Raw genomic sequence first — 17,406 nt, 5'->3', positions numbered from 1 at the left:
CAAATATATCAACACATATCTTGGTTGTCAAGATATTTTACAGTGTTTAGCATGCATGAAAAAGTCACATTTTCATCAACCTATTTGCTTTATGTAATCCATTATATGTCACAATATAAACTTTTTACCCACAGACTGGAAAATGAGGCCACAACAGTCTTTTCTTCCCCTTGCCCCTATTTTACTTGGAGCATCTGAGCGTTAATGCCTACAGAAGGAGGCATGCCATTATGGGAGGGCCATGGGCAGGCTTTTCTGCTTCCATCACACATCAATGCCTCCACGAGGTAACATAATTGGGACATAATTTCCTGAAAAAGCCTTGGATAATCTTAGGCAATAGCATCAAGATTTATTTCAGTGCAAGGAGATGTTTCTCTATAATTTCAGCTCAATGTTTTCCAAAACACACAAAAACACACATACTCATGCTCCCGTTCTCATGACACCTACTGGAGCCTTGTCCCACTGCAACAGAGATTAATCAAATGACAGTTTGAAAAACATTATATCTAACAATTCTTAAAGAAAACTAACATCAAATTCAACTTCTTGACACGACAGTTTTCTCATAGAATTCAGTTTTCTGCATAGCAATTATGTATCAATGACATGTTTAAAATCTCAATCTAGTGGGCTATTTAAAAGAAATGAAAAAGAAATTAATTTAATGTCTTGAATGAAATTGCTTTATTTCTCCTCTCATCTCTGCTTTTGCATGCAGACACACACTCGCTATCTTCTTTTTATTTCCTTTCTATGCCTTTGCCACCTGGTGTCCATCCAAGAGCCATTTTCCACACAGCTGTTGAGGGTATTCTGAGAAATCATAAGTGATTTCATGGTGAATTGATTTGTTGTTGTGCTTCAAAATAAACTGACAGATTGACAAGCATGAAATCGAAGCCAGATATTTATATATAATTTACTATTATTTAGTGAAAATGTAAACATATTTTATGTATACAGTTACATTTACACTACACAGAGTGACTATTTTGGCTGCTTTTTAATCTTTAGTTATTCTGTGGTTCATTCTGCGTGTATGTGGAGGCGTAAAGGTGCATTTCACTGCATGACCGTGCTCTGCACCGTGCGATGATTGTAATCCTAATTATATTTGACCTCCTGTCTACTACTGAGTCAAAAACAATGTGCAGTGCATCTAACCATAACATACTCGATCTCAGAGAAAAAGACAAAAGACATTGCGATGCTGAATGCCAATTTTGGGATTGTGAGAGTGGGTCAGACAATGCTGGAAGGCAGTCTTCTGCAAAGACATCTTCCAAATATGTCTAAGGCAAACGTCATTTTGGCATAACAAAATATGCTGCATTAGTCTGCATATACTGCATGGGACAAAATGATGACAATTGCATAAGTCTCTCTATCTATTCATTCCTATTTCATGGTCTTACTAAGAGCATATCAGAGCAGAAAATGCTGCACTCCTCTTTGGGAACAGGGTAGGCTTTGAATGTAGATACACTGAAGGACAGGATGAATGTATCATAGAGGGTTCACCTAATTGAGGGCCCAGAAGTCAAACCTGTCTTAGGGAGTAGAGAGTAAGGGATAATTGCTAGTGTTTTCTCTCTTTTTCTCTTTCGCTCACTCTTTTATGCACCAGGTCATTTCAGTGATTGAAATGAAATAATAGACACCCATTTATTTCATGTGTCACTAGAGGTTCTAGACAATATATCATTGCTTTTTGGAGTACATAGTCAAGAGATCTCTCAGATAGCCAGGATGGATCTGATCTCAATTGTTTCTGTGAAGAATTGTAATATATATATATTTTTTAAAGTAAAGGTAATAACTGATTACATGTAATTTGTATGTATTTTTTTATTCACACAATAGCAATAAATTATTCATAATTTATTGATTATTCCTAATTCTTCCTTTTCATGAAACTCACAAACCCTCTGCAGTTCCTTTAATGAACCCCAGTTTGGGAAACCTTGACATAATGTAATGTTTCATGCACTTCATGTTGTTAATCATAACATTTTTCTCTTTGTACTTTTATATCAGTATGGTACAAGAGATTGTCCTGTTTAAATCAATGTGATAAATGTGTAAAATCAAAAGGAATTTAAAAGTAATCTACAAGTAGTCTGGTTAGATTACCTAAAATGAGTAATGTAATGGATTACGTTACTGACTACAATTTTTGTCATGTAATTTGGAGTCAGTATGTGTGTGTGTGTGTGTGTGTGTGTGTGTGTGTGTGTGCGCGCGCGCATGTGTGTGTGTGTGTACTTGTTTGTGCTACATTGAGGGGACCAAATGTCCCCACAAGGATAGTAAAACCTGAAAAAGCTAAAAACTAAATTAAAAATAGTAGATGGTGTTTATCTGAAAGTGTAACAATGCAGGTTTTCTGTAAGGGGTAGGTTTAGGGTTAGGGGATAGAAAATATCAGTATAAAAACAATAGAAGTCTATGGAAAGAAACAAATGTGTGTGTGTGTGTGTCAGAGAGAGAGAGACACACACAGAAAGATAGCAGCACGTGTGATTAAATTTGAGCACACAACAGTAAAGAATCATGCTAAATTATTTGAGTAAAATCAAATAATATTCATGAGAACACCTTTACCACACCACAAAAAAATTCTCATGCAGTCCAAGTAGGCAGCTCATTAGGTTTTACAACACAGCCCCATCTCACCGTTTTCTCATAGACAGCAGTGTCCGTCTAGTCTGAGCTCCTCCCTCCTGCAGAAGCGAGCAGCACCTCCATTCAAACCCATCCAAACTCAAGGCATGAGCGACTGCTCTTCCCCGCACAACTGCTGCTGATCACCTACCTGGGCAACAAACTCTGGATATTCGTCTTGTACTGTACAACCCCTTTAGACCTCCAGAAAGTGGCGAACTAAATCATTCTGGCCCTAAACGTACACACAAGTGGTTTCCCAGACTGCAAACATGGCGAGTGCCTCGTACCACATCTCTAATCTTTTGGAGAAAATGACATCCAGCGACAAGGATTTCAGGTCAGTCGTAGTGCAGATATCTTGAATGGTTGTTAAATAGCATGCATGTGTATTTCTAGCGCTTGTGATGGCGTTTGCATGCCTTAATGAATAACGAAACGATCGCAGAAAGTTTTAGGCCGCGAATAGCGCGACTGTTGTTGTTTAGGGAGCTGCTTAGCTTAGCATGTCAAACTCACACGGCACGGGCCTTCATTTTGATTTTTGCTGTTTAAAATTGTGTATGGGTCATATATTCACGGCTATAATTAACCGTTTGAATTGTTAATTTGATATCGCTTGCTGGAATTGAAGCTGTGAAAAAGTGTTGGTTTTAGGATGGATGTTAGCTAGCTAGCTGCTAGAATTAGCCGATTAGCTTTAGCATATCTTTTTGGTGGCACTGCACGCGAACTGTCATATCATTTGCAACGAGTACAATCATTATGAACAAACCATGGGCGGAATGTGCAGAAAGTTGACGAGTCAGTGCAATAGCTCGTATTTGATGTAATTTATTCCTCTAGGGTTCATATAAGTTGGCTAATGTTAGCATAAGTGCATGTCTATGATATGTAAATAGATTTAGAGAAGTTTGTATAATGTAAAGTGCATCTTGAATTCAAGATTTATCTCTGCATTTAGTGTTTATGAAAACCTCTTGTCATTTTTAAATGTGCTTACTGACAGGTTTGACACGTCATGCATTTATTTTCTTCTTTTATTCACTTAATCACTTGCTAACCTGCAGATTTACATTTATTTATGAAGGCAGTGGTTGATTCTTGTATTCTTGTATAAGTCACAGGCTGTGTTAAATTGGTTAATTAAAATGATTACAACATTTGAAGATAATTTTTTTTTTAAACAATAGTGAAAGTTATTTACCTCCGTGTTATACCTGTAAGCAAAGATTGTCTGAGAATGCTTGATCAGAAAAGATAGCAGACTTAAGTCTGCAAGATGTCTGTTAAAGATCTCTTGATCTGGAAAGCATCTGCCGTCTACAAACGTCTGACAGACGTCTTTTAGATGTCAGTTTTACATGCATTCTAAATCATAAACATCTTAAAGACATCTAATAAACGTCTATTTGACATCTAAAAGGAAACGTCCTATAGAAGTATTGCAGATGAGCAAACGCATGCAGGTGTAAATGCAGACATCAAATAGATGTCTCCGAGATTTAATTGTGCTATCAGGGAAATGCTGTCAAGGCCACAAACTTGTAAATTTAGTGATAATAACAGTTGAAAAGCATAATCATGAAGTTGTAGCTAGTCTATATAGTTATTCTAATTTGTATTTTGGGCTGTCATGCTGTTCTTGCAGTTGGGGGATTCCCTTTTAATGATGTCAGTATATTCAGCAGTGGCCACCAGGAGGTTAATGGTTTGTGAGTTTTATACATATCCGACAGGAGTTCTCAAATTGAATGCTAATGCAGTCATCGGATCATATTCCCAGAGTCTTTCCTGCCTGTCATCTCCGTCAAGCCGTTTGCTGTTCTCATTCCAGCTCTTTCTGAATTTCACAAGATTTCACCCCCTGGGAACATTTTGCTTACACACCATTCTAGGTCTCCTCTGTTGGCGTGTGCTGGCGTTCCCTCTCCCGCCCTGCTGTTGGAGTGTGTGTGTCTCATGCATTATTCATTCTTACTTAGGCTTTCACTGGAATAAGAGATTCCATGCCTTCAAATATATGCCAAAGCAGACGCACTTAGGTCTGTGTGTGTGTGTGAGAGAGAGAGAAATGGCACATAATAGGGTATGCAGAAGGTTTCACTCATATCACATATGAGGTTCTGTGCTGAGGCTTTGATGTTGGCACCCAAAGACAAGATTTCATTTTAATCCACTCCAGTTTCGGCTCAGAAGTGGATTATGAATTATCAAACCATGACAAGTGAGAGGAAAAGGTAAAAATGCTTCAGTCAGCCCATTTGCTTTGCCAGCAGCCTCGCCATACAGGTGGCTGTCACGTTACGGCCATGTGGGTGACTTTACATTAACCATTCTGTTAGTGCTGAAGTCATATGAAACCCACTTTAAGTGTGTCAGTGTGTCTGGACCATTGGGAGCACCTCTGGAAAAAAAAAGCCTTGCAAGTCATTGCTTATGTAAAATGTTGGATTTTATGAGTGAAACAGGACATGCAATGGAAGAAAATGTTGATGGTGGTTGGTTTTTATTCATTGGGAATTGGTTGGATAGTGAAAAGTGGTCTTTATATGATGCCGTTTGATGGTAGGGGATTAATAACATGTGCTGCACAAGTTAAGTTTTGGTGGAAGAAACATCTTTTTCTTGAGAATAAAGTGAATTAAGTCGTTAATAAGTCCTTGTTTATTCCCTCAGATTCATGGCCACCAATGATCTGATGTCTGAACTGCAGAAGGATTCGATAAAGCTGGATGATGATAGTGAACGGAAGGTGGTCAAAATGATCTTAAAGCTCCTGGAGGACAAGAACGGAGAAGTTCAGAATCTGGCTGTAAAATGGTAAGAATTTTGCCATTATTCATTTGTTCCAGTCCTTCTGCGCTTGCATGAACTTGAAAGCTTCTCTTAGTTGGGTATTTTCAGTGTGTCCTTCATGAATTGGCTTCGGTTTATCCTCTTAAAATGTTTTAATGTGAAATTGATTTGTGCCAGAGTGATTTAGTAAGAGGTATTGCTGTTTTTCACGTTGATTTATCTCTGTTATTAGCCTCCAAAGTTCGACTTTTCCCCCTAGATATTTTTGAAGGGATTGCATGAATAAGTCAGTAATCTCTCTTCATTTTATTTCAGTCTTTGTGTTCTGAAATACAAGTTTGCTTACAGAGCCTTTGTTTATAAACCTTATGAAAGATAAAGCCATCTTGCGAATGGATTAACAATGACTTGAATGCTAAACAGAAATAATCTACCATTTTGCAGTATGGACATTTTTGCAAGCAATAGACAAATGGGAAGCATTTCAGACGTTGCACTAAAAGTCCTTATTTCTTGCAGTTTGGGCCCACTTGTCAGCAAAGTGAAGGAGTACCAGGTCGAAACCATTGTTGATACATTGTGTACAAACATGTTATCAGATAAGGAGCAGCTTCGAGATATTTCCAGCATCGGCCTCAAGACGGTGATTGGAGAGCTCCCGCCAGCATCCAGCGGTAAAACAACATGCTTTCCCTGTGTAACGTTATTAATGCAATTGTTTCCAGAGTATTCGACAACTGAAGAATGTAAGAATGTATTCAGCTATATTTACTTCTTTTCCTGCACCATCTTGCCTGCTAAGTCCATTTCTCTTTGCTTTAGGCTCTGCTCTTGCTGCTAGCGTTTGCAAAAAGATTACAGGCCGCCTCACAAGTGCCATTGCCAAGCAGGAGGACGTCTCAGTTCAGCTGGAAGCGTTGGACATCATGGCAGACATGCTGTGCAGGTATTTTAGATGAGCCATCTGATGACTGCTGCTTTTGTTTAGACCACTTGTGCTTTTGAGTGCACATGGGTTCCTGCCAGGTAATTTCTGGAAGTGTTTGTGCACATGCATCTCCCCTCTGTGGCAGTTCTCAGTTATCTTTTTCCTCAGTTCACTGAGCTGAATATAATTTTAGATCTTTCAGTTTAGAGGCTGACTCTCAGCTCTGTGTGGTAACTAATGGCAGACTTTGAATTTGTCTTGGGTGATTGCTTTTTGCATTTATATTTACATTCATGCATTAGGCAGAAGCTTTTATACTGCTTGTGTGTTTCTTGGGAATTTGAATCCACAAGCGTGCCATTGCTAAGGTCATGCACTACCAGTTGAGGTGCATGGAATTATTTATACGCAAAACATGTATTTTCCCATGATTAGGATTTAAGGCCTGTTCACACTAAAATGGAAACTATAATATCTGTATTAATATCAACATCAGTGGACAGTACCATGGGTTTGACTTTACAGTTATTGTTTTTGATGTGAATAGGTCTTAAACGTTAGATGTAATCCACAGTAAAACATGCTGTTTTCAGAGAAATGGAGCAGCAGTTAGCCTACACACTTCACACACAAAAAGCCATGCTTCTCATGTGGCTGACACAGGTTTGAATTCGGTCTGTAACGTATTCTGATCCTCCTTATTTCCTGTTATTGTCCATTATTTTAGACTAGAGGACTAACATGGAATACCACTATGGAGCACAGTATATGTTCAGTGCACTATTAAAAAAAAAAAGACATTATGCAGCTGGACATTTTTGTAACATTTATCAATTACACGTTTAATTCAGTAAGTGCTATTCAGTTATCTTGAACATAAAAAAAATATTTGGAATTTTTAATCCTGGTATGTTTAAAACTTGAACTTTAAGTTGAGTAAACTGCATAGTGGGAAACAGTATGCCCTTTTCTATAGTGCAGATTTTGGTAAATAAAAGAAATTGACTATATACTTTAGAAATAAAAAAAGTATTAATGTCAGTATTCTGTATTTCCTATCAAATAAAGTAGCGATATTATGTGGTCATTATGTGGCCTTTGCAACACATTCTTATTTTGAATGCCTTACATTTTTTGTGTTCATTTATCCAGACAAGGAGGCCTCTTAGTGAATTTCCATCCTTCCATTCTGAGCTGTCTACTGCCTCAATTGACAAGCCCTCGCCTGGCAGTGAGAAAGAGGACCATCATAGCCCTGGGACATCTGGTCATGAGCTGCGGAAACCTGGTCTTTGTGGACCTCATCGAGCACTTATTATCCGAGCTCTCACGCAACGAGTCCATGTCAACCACGCGCACTTACATCCAGTGTATTGCTGCCATCAGCAGACAAGCTGGCCACAGAATTGGTGAGGCTTCCCCGTTGTTACAGACCTCAGTTAACTTAATGTCTTCGAGGTTCAAGGCCTCATCTCAGTTACTCTTTAAGTGCTGAAAGCAATTTTTGTGTGCACTTATTGAAGCCATCATCTGTGATCTTCTCATACAGCTATTAGTTTCACCACTGATGCTGTAATTTAGCCTTTACTGGAATGAGCTAAAGCAAACCAAAGCTGTCCTCAAAGATCTTTAAATGGTCTAATTAATACAATAGCTGTTTTTCTTGCAGAAAGCATGGTGTAAATACATTTGTGTAATGATATCCTCCACTCCTAGGTATTGCCTTTTTTACCGCAGTTCTCCATGGCTTGATCTTTAAGTCCAGAGTCCTTTCTTGTGATAGAAAATGTTTCACTCAAGATTGAGGTCACCAGCATTGACACTGAATCCTGATTACATTTCACTTTATGATTGCTCAGGTTGATGAGCAGTAGAAGTTATTCAAGCCGATGTGCGCCATCTTTCTCCTCTATCAGTTTTGCATTGACAAGAAGTATTTTGACGTCATTCAAAGATAATTTGTTGATTTCTCTTTTCCACAATTTTTAATAATGATACAATAATAGAACACGTAAAACTTGTCCTTAATTATTCAAAAGTTTGACTGTTTTATACAATTCCACCCCCAAAGCACAATTATTTATATATATATATATATATATATATATATATATATATATATATATATATATATATATATATATATATATATATATATATATATATATATATATATATATATATATATATATATATATATATATATATAGAGAGAGAGAGAGAGGGTATAAGCTTAAAGCAACTCTCCTTGGAATTTGACCGAACAAATTGCCAGAATGTTATTTTGTGACAAGAGATGGAACAATCTCCAGTACGGTCGTTATTACCCGTCACCTTGTCATCAACATTGTTCCATTGGTGTGCTGTAAAGGCAGTCCATTTGGCACAGATGAAATGAAGTAAAGTCATTTAGGTTTGCTGCTGTGGTGTGCCATTCCCCCATCAGCCAATTACCGCCTACGTTTGATGAATCAAAACAGCTGCGATTAAGATGCGCAAGATTACTTCAGTGGAAAGAACTCAAGAGTTGTTTTGTAGCTATCTCTTGCGCTACTGTTTTAATTAAGTCCCTTTGTCATCTTGAGATTGTTTCTTTGATTTGTGCTGAACACAGCAAGGCCTTTATCTTGCAGCTCTCCATACTCATTTATATTTCTCAATGAGTTATTACAGTGTGATAAGTTTTGTAACCCAACAAATCTGTCTGATGTGTGTGTAATGATGGTAAATTACAACATGTTGGTTTTATCTTGCAGGTGAGTACTTAGAGAAGATCATCCCGTTGGTGGTGAAGTTCTGCAATATTGATGATGATGAACTGAGGGAATATTGCATACAAGCTTTTGAGTCTTTCGTAAGGAGGTTAGTCTAACTGCTGATGGATTTTTTTTTGTGACTATGGTATTCTGTTACTTTTTTAGTAGTAGTATAGATTAAAAGAAAAAAAGCTAATGATAAAACAAGTTTCACTTCTGCATTAATGTGAACTGATTATATGTGTAATTAAAAAACTATTTTAATTCCCAGGTGTCCGAAGGAAGTCTACCCACATGTCCCAACAGTCATTAGCATCTGTCTTAAGTATCTGACTTATGACCCCAACTACAACTATGACGACGAGGATGAAGATGAGAATGCAATGGATGCCGACGGTGTAGACGAAGATTATCAAGGTACGAGGCGGGGCTCATTTCTCCTCTCTGTCTGAGGGAAGAAGGATTTATTCTCTCTCCTGAACCAAAAGTCTGTTTAGCTGTAAGTTACCAGCTCAGTTTGTTAGTTCTGGTGTGTGTTAGCCTCTGCTGGTCGCGTAACAATAATAAAAACCCTAGGAATTACTTTTCCACATTTTTAGGCATCTTTGAAAGCAGTGACTTGATGATACAGCAGTCGGAGTGGCAGCCTGTCCATGTACGGGACTGAAAAGTTGGCCATCTGCAGAGACTGTTTGCCAGACCATCAGATATCAGCTTGTTATTGGAATGAATGGACAATGGCGACTTGTCCAGTCTAGCATTTTTGAATAATGCTTAAGCCTTTACAGCCGATGAAATTGGCTCTGAGATTGCTTTGGGGGTACTGATTGTCCTGTAATGTCCAGACAGGCTTAAACGTTTGCCACCATTCCTCGTGTTACCATAGAGATTGTCAAGCAGGAACCTTTTTACTCTACTAAATGCATGTGCTGAGCATGTCATGCCACTTTCTCTGACAGAGGATGTGCATTCTCGGAATGAAAATGCTTTAACCATTAGTGCTCTGAAGCACAACTGAGTTTGGATGTGCTCAGCGTTGCATGTTGGAATGAAGTGTTTCATGTGGATGTATGGTTGAAGAAATGTGGGTTGCTGCACTTCAGAATTTGACAGGAGCAGGCCGTAATGACAAGCCCCTGTCCAAAAGCTTGAGCTAGACATTCATATGCCTTTGGTCTCCTTGATCTTTTCTGGCATTAAGGATTTTTATTCTCAGCCCCTACTGGAGTGTTGTTTTCATCCATAAATCATATTCCTACCTATTTGTTTTCTTTTCAATAATTGATTGTGCTGACTGCGCACTAGCTTGTAAGCAGCCTGAGGCTTGTACACTTTAGCAGCAGATTTGAGGGTACGTTTGTTTTCCTCTCAGAAGGCCACACTTCAGAAGTCCACGCTCTTTGTGTTGCTGAAGCAGATAGTACAGGGGACAAACATGTTGCTCTGTATGTTTAACAGTGTTTGAGTGTTAAAGAAATTATTTTGGGGCTGCTAGCTTAGAACTAAAGTACCCAGACACATCTACATACATAATATTAAATTATTGTGAACAGTATGGATTGTAGCATGGGATTATTCAAAGAAGAGACTCTGATTATATTATCTAATTCATGTGATCCAAACAGGAAGTGATGATGAGTACAGTGATGATGACGACATGAGTTGGAAAGTGAGGAGAGCGGCAGCAAAGTGCTTGGATGCCGTGGTGAGCACACGACATGAGATGTTACCGGAGTTCTACCGCACGGTTTCTCCAGCACTCATTGCCCGTTTTAAAGAGCGGGAAGAAAACGTCAAGGCAGATGTGTTTCATTCCTACCTGTCCTTACTCAAGCAAACACGCCCTGCCCAGAGCTGGCTCTGTGACCCGGATGCCATGGAACAGGGAGAAACTCCTCTTACAATGCTTCAAAATCAGGTAGGGAAGGTTTTTTTTAATCTAGTACTTTACAGTATACTGGGAAGAGTACGATATTACCTCATAATCTTGGGCTTTCTAATTATATAAGCTTATTTCTAAGAGTGATATATTGTGTGCTTTTCAGGTGTCCATGATTGTAAAAGCACTGCACAAACAGATGAAGGAGAAAAGTGTTAAGACCCGGCAGTGCTGCTTCAACATGCTGACAGAACTAGTAAACGTGCTGCCAGGGGCCCTGACGCAGCATATTCCTGTTCTCATCCCAGGTATGTGCCGCTGGCAAGCTACGACACGTTAAAGAGAGTAGAGTCATTCCTTCCATGATCATATGCTTAATTCTTGACAAGTTTGATCAGCATTTATAAAAGCTCTATAAGGTAAACCTTGAAATGTTTCTCAGCAATTCCTTTATTTAGTATTTGGAGTGACGTTTGTTAATTTTGTTCCTTCTAGGTATCATATTTTCTCTCAACGATAAGTCAAGCTCTTCAAATCTGAAGATAGATGCCCTGTCTTGCTTGTATGTGATCCTGTGCAACCATCAGCCTCAAGTCTTCCACCCCCATGTTCAGGCGATAGTGCCTCCTGTAGTTGCTTGTGTGGGTGATCCCTTTTATAAGATCACCTCTGAAGCACTGCTGGTCACCCAGCAGTTGGTCAAAGTCATCAGGCCCCTCGATCAAACAGATGCTTTTGATGCTTCGCCCTACATCGCTGACCTTTTTGCTTGCACCATTAAAAGGCTGAAGGCAGCAGATATCGACCAGGAAGTCAAAGAGCGAGCTATTTCTTGTATGGGGCAAATTATCTGCAACCTTGGTGATAGCCTCGGTGCGGACCTACCAGGCACTCTCCATATCTTCCTAGAGCGACTGAAGAATGAGATAACAAGGCTGACCACTGTCAAAGCTCTCACACTCATCGCAGGGTCGCCGCTAAAGATCAACCTGAGGCCCATCTTGGGTGAGGCTGTTCCCATTCTTGCCTCCTTCTTACGTAAGAACCAGCGAGCGTTGAAACTAAGCACACTGGCTGCATTGGACATTCTGGTTAAGAACTACAGCGATAGTGTAACACCGGCCATGATCGATGCTGTACTGGCTGAGCTGCCACCTCTTATCAATGAAAGCGATATGCATGTCTCCCAGATGGCTATCAGTTTCCTCACCACCCTTGCACGAGTCCACCCTGACTCGCTGTCTAAGATAAGTGGCTCCATTTTGGCTGAACTCATAGCTTTGGTTCGTTCGCCGTTGCTGCAAGGTGGCGCTCTTAGCGCCATGCTGGAATTCTTCCAGGCTCTTGTAGCTACGGGAACTGCCAGCTTGGGCTACATGGATCTGCTACGTATGCTAACAGGTCCTGTGTATGCCCAGAGTGCAGCGCTCACCCATAAGCAATCCTACTACTCCATTGCTAAATGTGTGGCCGCTCTCACCCGAGCTTGTCCTAAAGAGGGCCCTGCGGTGGTGGGACAGTTCATTCAAGATGTGAAGAACTCGCGCTCCACTGACTCCATCCGATTGCTGGCTCTGCTGTCCCTTGGAGAGGTTGGCCATCATGTTGATCTGAGCGGTCAGCCTGAGCTGAAAACGGTCATTCTGGATGCCTTTTCCTCAGCCAGCGAAGAGGTCAAATCAGCAGCTTCATACGCGTTAGGCAGCATCAGCGTGGGGAATCTCCCAGAGTACCTGCCCTTTGTCCTTCAAGAGATCTCGGGCCAACCCAAGCGACAGTACCTGCTGTTGCACTCTCTCAAGGAAATCATCAGCTCTGCCTCGGTGGCAGGGCTTAAACCGTATGTTGAAAATGTGTGGGCTCTGTTGCTCAAACACTGCGAGTGTACAGAAGAAGGCACAAGGAACGTGGTAGCTGAATGTCTGGGAAAGTTAACACTCATCGATCCAGAGACTCTTCTGCCCAGGCTAAAAGGCTATCTCTTATCAGGTGATTGTCAGACTCTGCCTGTTAAATATGTATCAAAATACTTTAAATTAAATTTAAATTTAGTTTTATACTATGTCAATGTTTTTGTCATAAATTGTTTCTTATAAATCTTAGAGTTTTGATGGAAGTGTTCTTCTCTTTCTCTGCAGGATCATCTTATGCCAGGAGCTCTGTAGTCACAGCTGTTAAATTCACGATTTCTGATCACCCACAGACAATTGACCCCCTTCTTAAAAATTGCATAGGCAAGTGCTATAATCAGTTGGTTTTCTCCTTGGGAAATAACATGTTTTTTACTTTTACTCTTTAGCTACAAACTTGCACCATTTTGAATTTTGTCCTGAACAAATTTTAGAACTGGTTTTAATTGTAATTTAAAAAAATACTTCTAGGTGATTTCTTGAAAACATTGGAAGATCCAGACCTCAATGTACGAAGAGTGGCTCTAGTTACATTCAATTCTGCAGCTCATAACAAACCTTCTCTTATTCGAGACCTGTTGGATACCGTTCTGCCTCATTTGTACAATGAGACCAAAGTGCGCAAGGATTTAATCAGAGAGGTAATCTCCCCTTCGTCCAAAGCCTTTTTGCTTTACTGTCTTTTAAAACCTCAAAGCTCAATGACACCTGGCTCTTTCTAGGTTGAGATGGGTCCGTTCAAACACACAGTGGACGATGGTCTGGACATCCGGAAGGCTGCATTTGAATGCATGTATACTCTATTAGACAGTTGCCTTGATAGACTTGACATCTTTGAATTCTTAAACCATGTTGAAGACGGACTTAAGGACCATTACGATATCAAGGTAAACCATCAGACTCAACACCATGAATCTTTCATGAGACACAGGCTTTTTGCCATGCAGATCATTTAGCGACCACAGAAGATGAAAGAGTGAATTGATTAACACAGATTCAGTGTGTGGTCATCAAAGGCCTAAATGCATAATGCATTCACAACAGACGTGTTCCAACTTTATTTTAAATGTACCCATTGCCAGGTGTACTTGCATCATAATGAAGCAGGAACAGTAACTACTGTTTTAATATATTTGAGTGCTTTGTACTAGAAAATATGTGGATTTAAATGTTTCTGTTGTTTGCCTACACACTTTTTACAGGAATTATCATATATAGTATTTTTCTAGCAAGCCATGGGTATTTTATAGTTACAAGGAACTTCAGTGGGACCAAAAGTATGTGCGTAGACTCATGAATCACAAAGGTTTATAGTTCTTTTTGCTCTATTAATGTGTTTGCAGATGCTGACGTTCCTCATGCTGGCCAGATTATCTAGTCTGTGTCCCAGTGCAGTGTTACAGAGGTTGGACAGACTTGTAGAGCCGCTTAGGGCAACATGCACCACAAAGGTAAGCAAAATATTCAGCAAACACCAAAATCAGACACAGCACAATTTCTTTGTATATTGAGTAGTGGAAATCTTAAGATTTGAGAATCTTGAGCTGCCTATAGCAGTTAACACATAAGATCAGACTTCTGTGTTTTCCATAGGGGGTGAAAGTTTGAATTTAGTTTACAATATTTACCAATCCTGTTCCCCCTTTTTCTCACCAGTTCCTCTTTTTCAGTGTAATCACAAACTACTGGAAAGTTCATGAAATGATGTCAATTCTTTGGTCAAAAATCGAATTTCTAATTATGTTCATTCTCAGGTAAAAGCCAACTCTGTGAAGCAGGAGTTTGAGAAACAGGACGAGCTGAAACGATCTGCCATGCGGGCCGTAGTGGCCTTGCTAACCATCCCAGAGGCCGAGAAGAGCCCCCTAATGAGCGAGTTCCAATCTCAGATCAGCTCCAACCCTGAGCTGGCCGCCATCTTTGACAGCATCCAGAGGGACTCCTCCAGCGCCAATATGGAATCCATGGACACCAGTTAAACATCTAATAAAGCGTACCTGTTACCATCGCTCCCAAGAAAATCCACAAAGAAAACCAACCCTGGGGGACCCTTGTATTGTTCCATGCATTGCACTGAATCAAAAAATAGGAGGAAAACAAAATCTAAAGTTAAGAAAAGGAAAAAAAAAAAAACTAATGAAAAGACAGACATTCATTCTCTTAAGCTTCAAAGCTTAACACATTCTTTGTTTTTCTATAAACAACAGGAATCGCTTCAGTTGTTCATTCTTCTCCATTTGTTTTATTTTTTCTTGTTCATTTTCCAAATTCCTGAGGTTCTGTAGGTACCTCCACTCACAGAGGTGCAGAGGGACTTACTAGGTTACCTGAAAATGAATGGACCACAGTATTTGTGTTATCATGGTAGATTTGTTCTTTACATTCTAGGCTGCTGATGACTTAAATCGGGATCTACAGGGGTAAACGATAGCACTCAGTGAGTTTGAATCATTTCAGGACCATGTTTTTTTTCTGTCACGTTTCTTATCAAACAGGTTTTATTAGGTTTTTGTACTATTTGAATGTCATGTCTCCTCTTTTTATTGTTGACAACTTAAGTACAGAGCGAGATAAGTCTTAGAACTATTATCCGGAAGAGGTGTGGCATAGGGTATTTCATTGGATGAGTGACTGCTTATTTTTCTTTCACTGCATTTCATTACATTCCCACTGTCCGCAAAATTGCAAGTCATCAGCATGTGTCACACATCCAGAGAAATGAGCATTCAGCTGCACACGTTTTGCATAATATTTTTCTTTTTCTATTTGATGACAGTTTTGTTTGGCTCCAGCATATAGAGGTGAAATATGACATCAAACATTGTTATGAGAAAATATTGCCCTGTATGGAACGCACATATGTGAATAAAATGAGTGGAGAATATTCTCTCAGGTGCTCGACTGTATTCTAAAATCATAAGGGTGTTGTTCTTGCTGTTTAGATCCTCTATTATGCTGCCTCGTCTGCTCACCTGTAAAATTGGTTGGGGGGGGGGATATGTTTTTTTTTTTCTCTAATAGAGCTAATTTAATTTACAACAATAATGTTTAGTGTACAGATCTCTTTTTAGGGATATCTGTATTTTGGGGAAAGGAACACCATCATAGATCTCACCATATATCTGACCAATGGGTGACTGAAGTTAATCTGATGCCGTGGAATCCACAGTGTGTAGACTATACCGTCTAGGTTTATTTGTGTAGTCATGTATGAACCGCGTTCTACATCCATTGAAGTATGACAATATAGCAATGTTCCTCCGTAACAAATCAATAAAAGGTCCATTGCAGTCTGCATCCACATGCCATTTGATGGTCCTTCAAGTTCAGTTAGAACCATCATAATGGCTGATGCATATTGCGCAGAAAAATGACAAGAGCTGTCTGAAATTGCCAGTTCTAATTTGCTTTGCTTGCTTTGTGAGGCCGTACTGGTTCTGGAACCAAAGGTTGTTACAGTGAACACTTTTGAAGAATTACTACTCTGGATTTGACAAAGGTTAGTACCACTGTTTTGTTTGAGGCTCTTTGTTCCTCATCTGTATTTCATTTAAGTTGTCTCTGAAATAATATATTTGGACAGATTCTGATCCAAAGTCCATACACGTTTTCCATTATCTTTCAGTGTTTTCTATACAGCTGTTCTTGGAGATTGCCACACCGTTATCTGAATTCATTGGCCAGAATAATCTGCAGCATGGAGCAGATTGTTCTGCAAGACTGGCAGTAATGCAACACCATCAAATTGAGCGCATCTTGGAAACGGTTTTGCGCGAGTCACAGAGTTGATCTTCTATCAGTCAGCTAAGATTTTTTGTTTTGTTTTCAGGAACGAGTTGTTGTAAAGTTAACATGACTTTTATTTAGTTTAATGTGTTCCTGGTTGTGGTTGATTCATCAGCACTAGTTAGGGTAACTTTGTTTTCATTACTTGAGGCAATCAAAGTATAACTTAGAAGCAAGCCAGAAATAGTTTTATGATTAACGTCAATGTGAGGACCCGGTCAGTTCTGACGTCTATGCTCGATCCGTATTGTTCATTAGAAAAACAAAACAACAATGCAAAGGTCATCAACTCTACCTATGCATGCTGAACAATTCATTTTTATAAGCTCACAAAAACAAAATATCAGCATTTCAGCATAACATGATGGACAAACAGGCTAATTGACAGTAGGAAGAGTTTTGAACAGGGGTTTGATTTGCTTTTAGGCTGCTGGAAGCATGAAAGTACATTAGCAGTTTGTCGTCGCTTAAATGAACCCACTTCCAGTTTGCACGCTAATGAGTCAAGTGAATGCTATTAAAGGCCAATTTACAGTGGCCCGATTTGCATCAGAGGTGTGAGGGCTAATGCACAGGTGTGATCATTCACTCAGAAGGACAGATGTAGGCCATCATTGTCGCTTCACAATGTGTCGTCTTATGTTAATGCAACTTTATATATTTCCACGAATATTCCAC

At 39.5% G+C, this 17,406-nt stretch overlaps 1 protein-coding gene across 1 annotated transcript; it reads left to right on the top strand.

Moving 5' to 3' along the window:
- The first annotated feature begins 2,691 nt into the window (after positions 1-2,691).
- cand1 (cullin-associated and neddylation-dissociated 1) lies at positions 2,692-15,852 on the top strand. Its single transcript, XM_079398820.1, has 15 exons — positions 2,692-3,010; positions 5,350-5,493; positions 5,989-6,143; positions 6,292-6,415; positions 7,550-7,806; positions 9,154-9,259; positions 9,425-9,570; positions 10,779-11,071; positions 11,199-11,340; positions 11,528-13,021; positions 13,171-13,266; positions 13,414-13,583; positions 13,665-13,829; positions 14,286-14,393; positions 14,697-15,852. Exons 1-15 carry the CDS (start codon positions 2,943-2,945, stop codon positions 14,919-14,921), a joined length of 3,693 nt encoding a protein of 1,230 aa, XP_079254946.1. The 5' UTR covers positions 2,692-2,942; the 3' UTR covers positions 14,922-15,852.
- The last annotated feature ends 1,554 nt before the right edge of the window (positions 15,853-17,406 follow it).

This window comes from Barbus barbus (genome assembly GCF_936440315.1).
Source record: "Barbus barbus genome assembly, chromosome: 39".
In the NCBI taxonomy this organism is placed as follows: Eukaryota; Metazoa; Chordata; class Actinopteri; order Cypriniformes; family Cyprinidae; genus Barbus; species Barbus barbus.
Note: the sequence above shows the minus strand (reverse complement) of the source record. Positions and strands in the feature narration are given on the sequence as shown.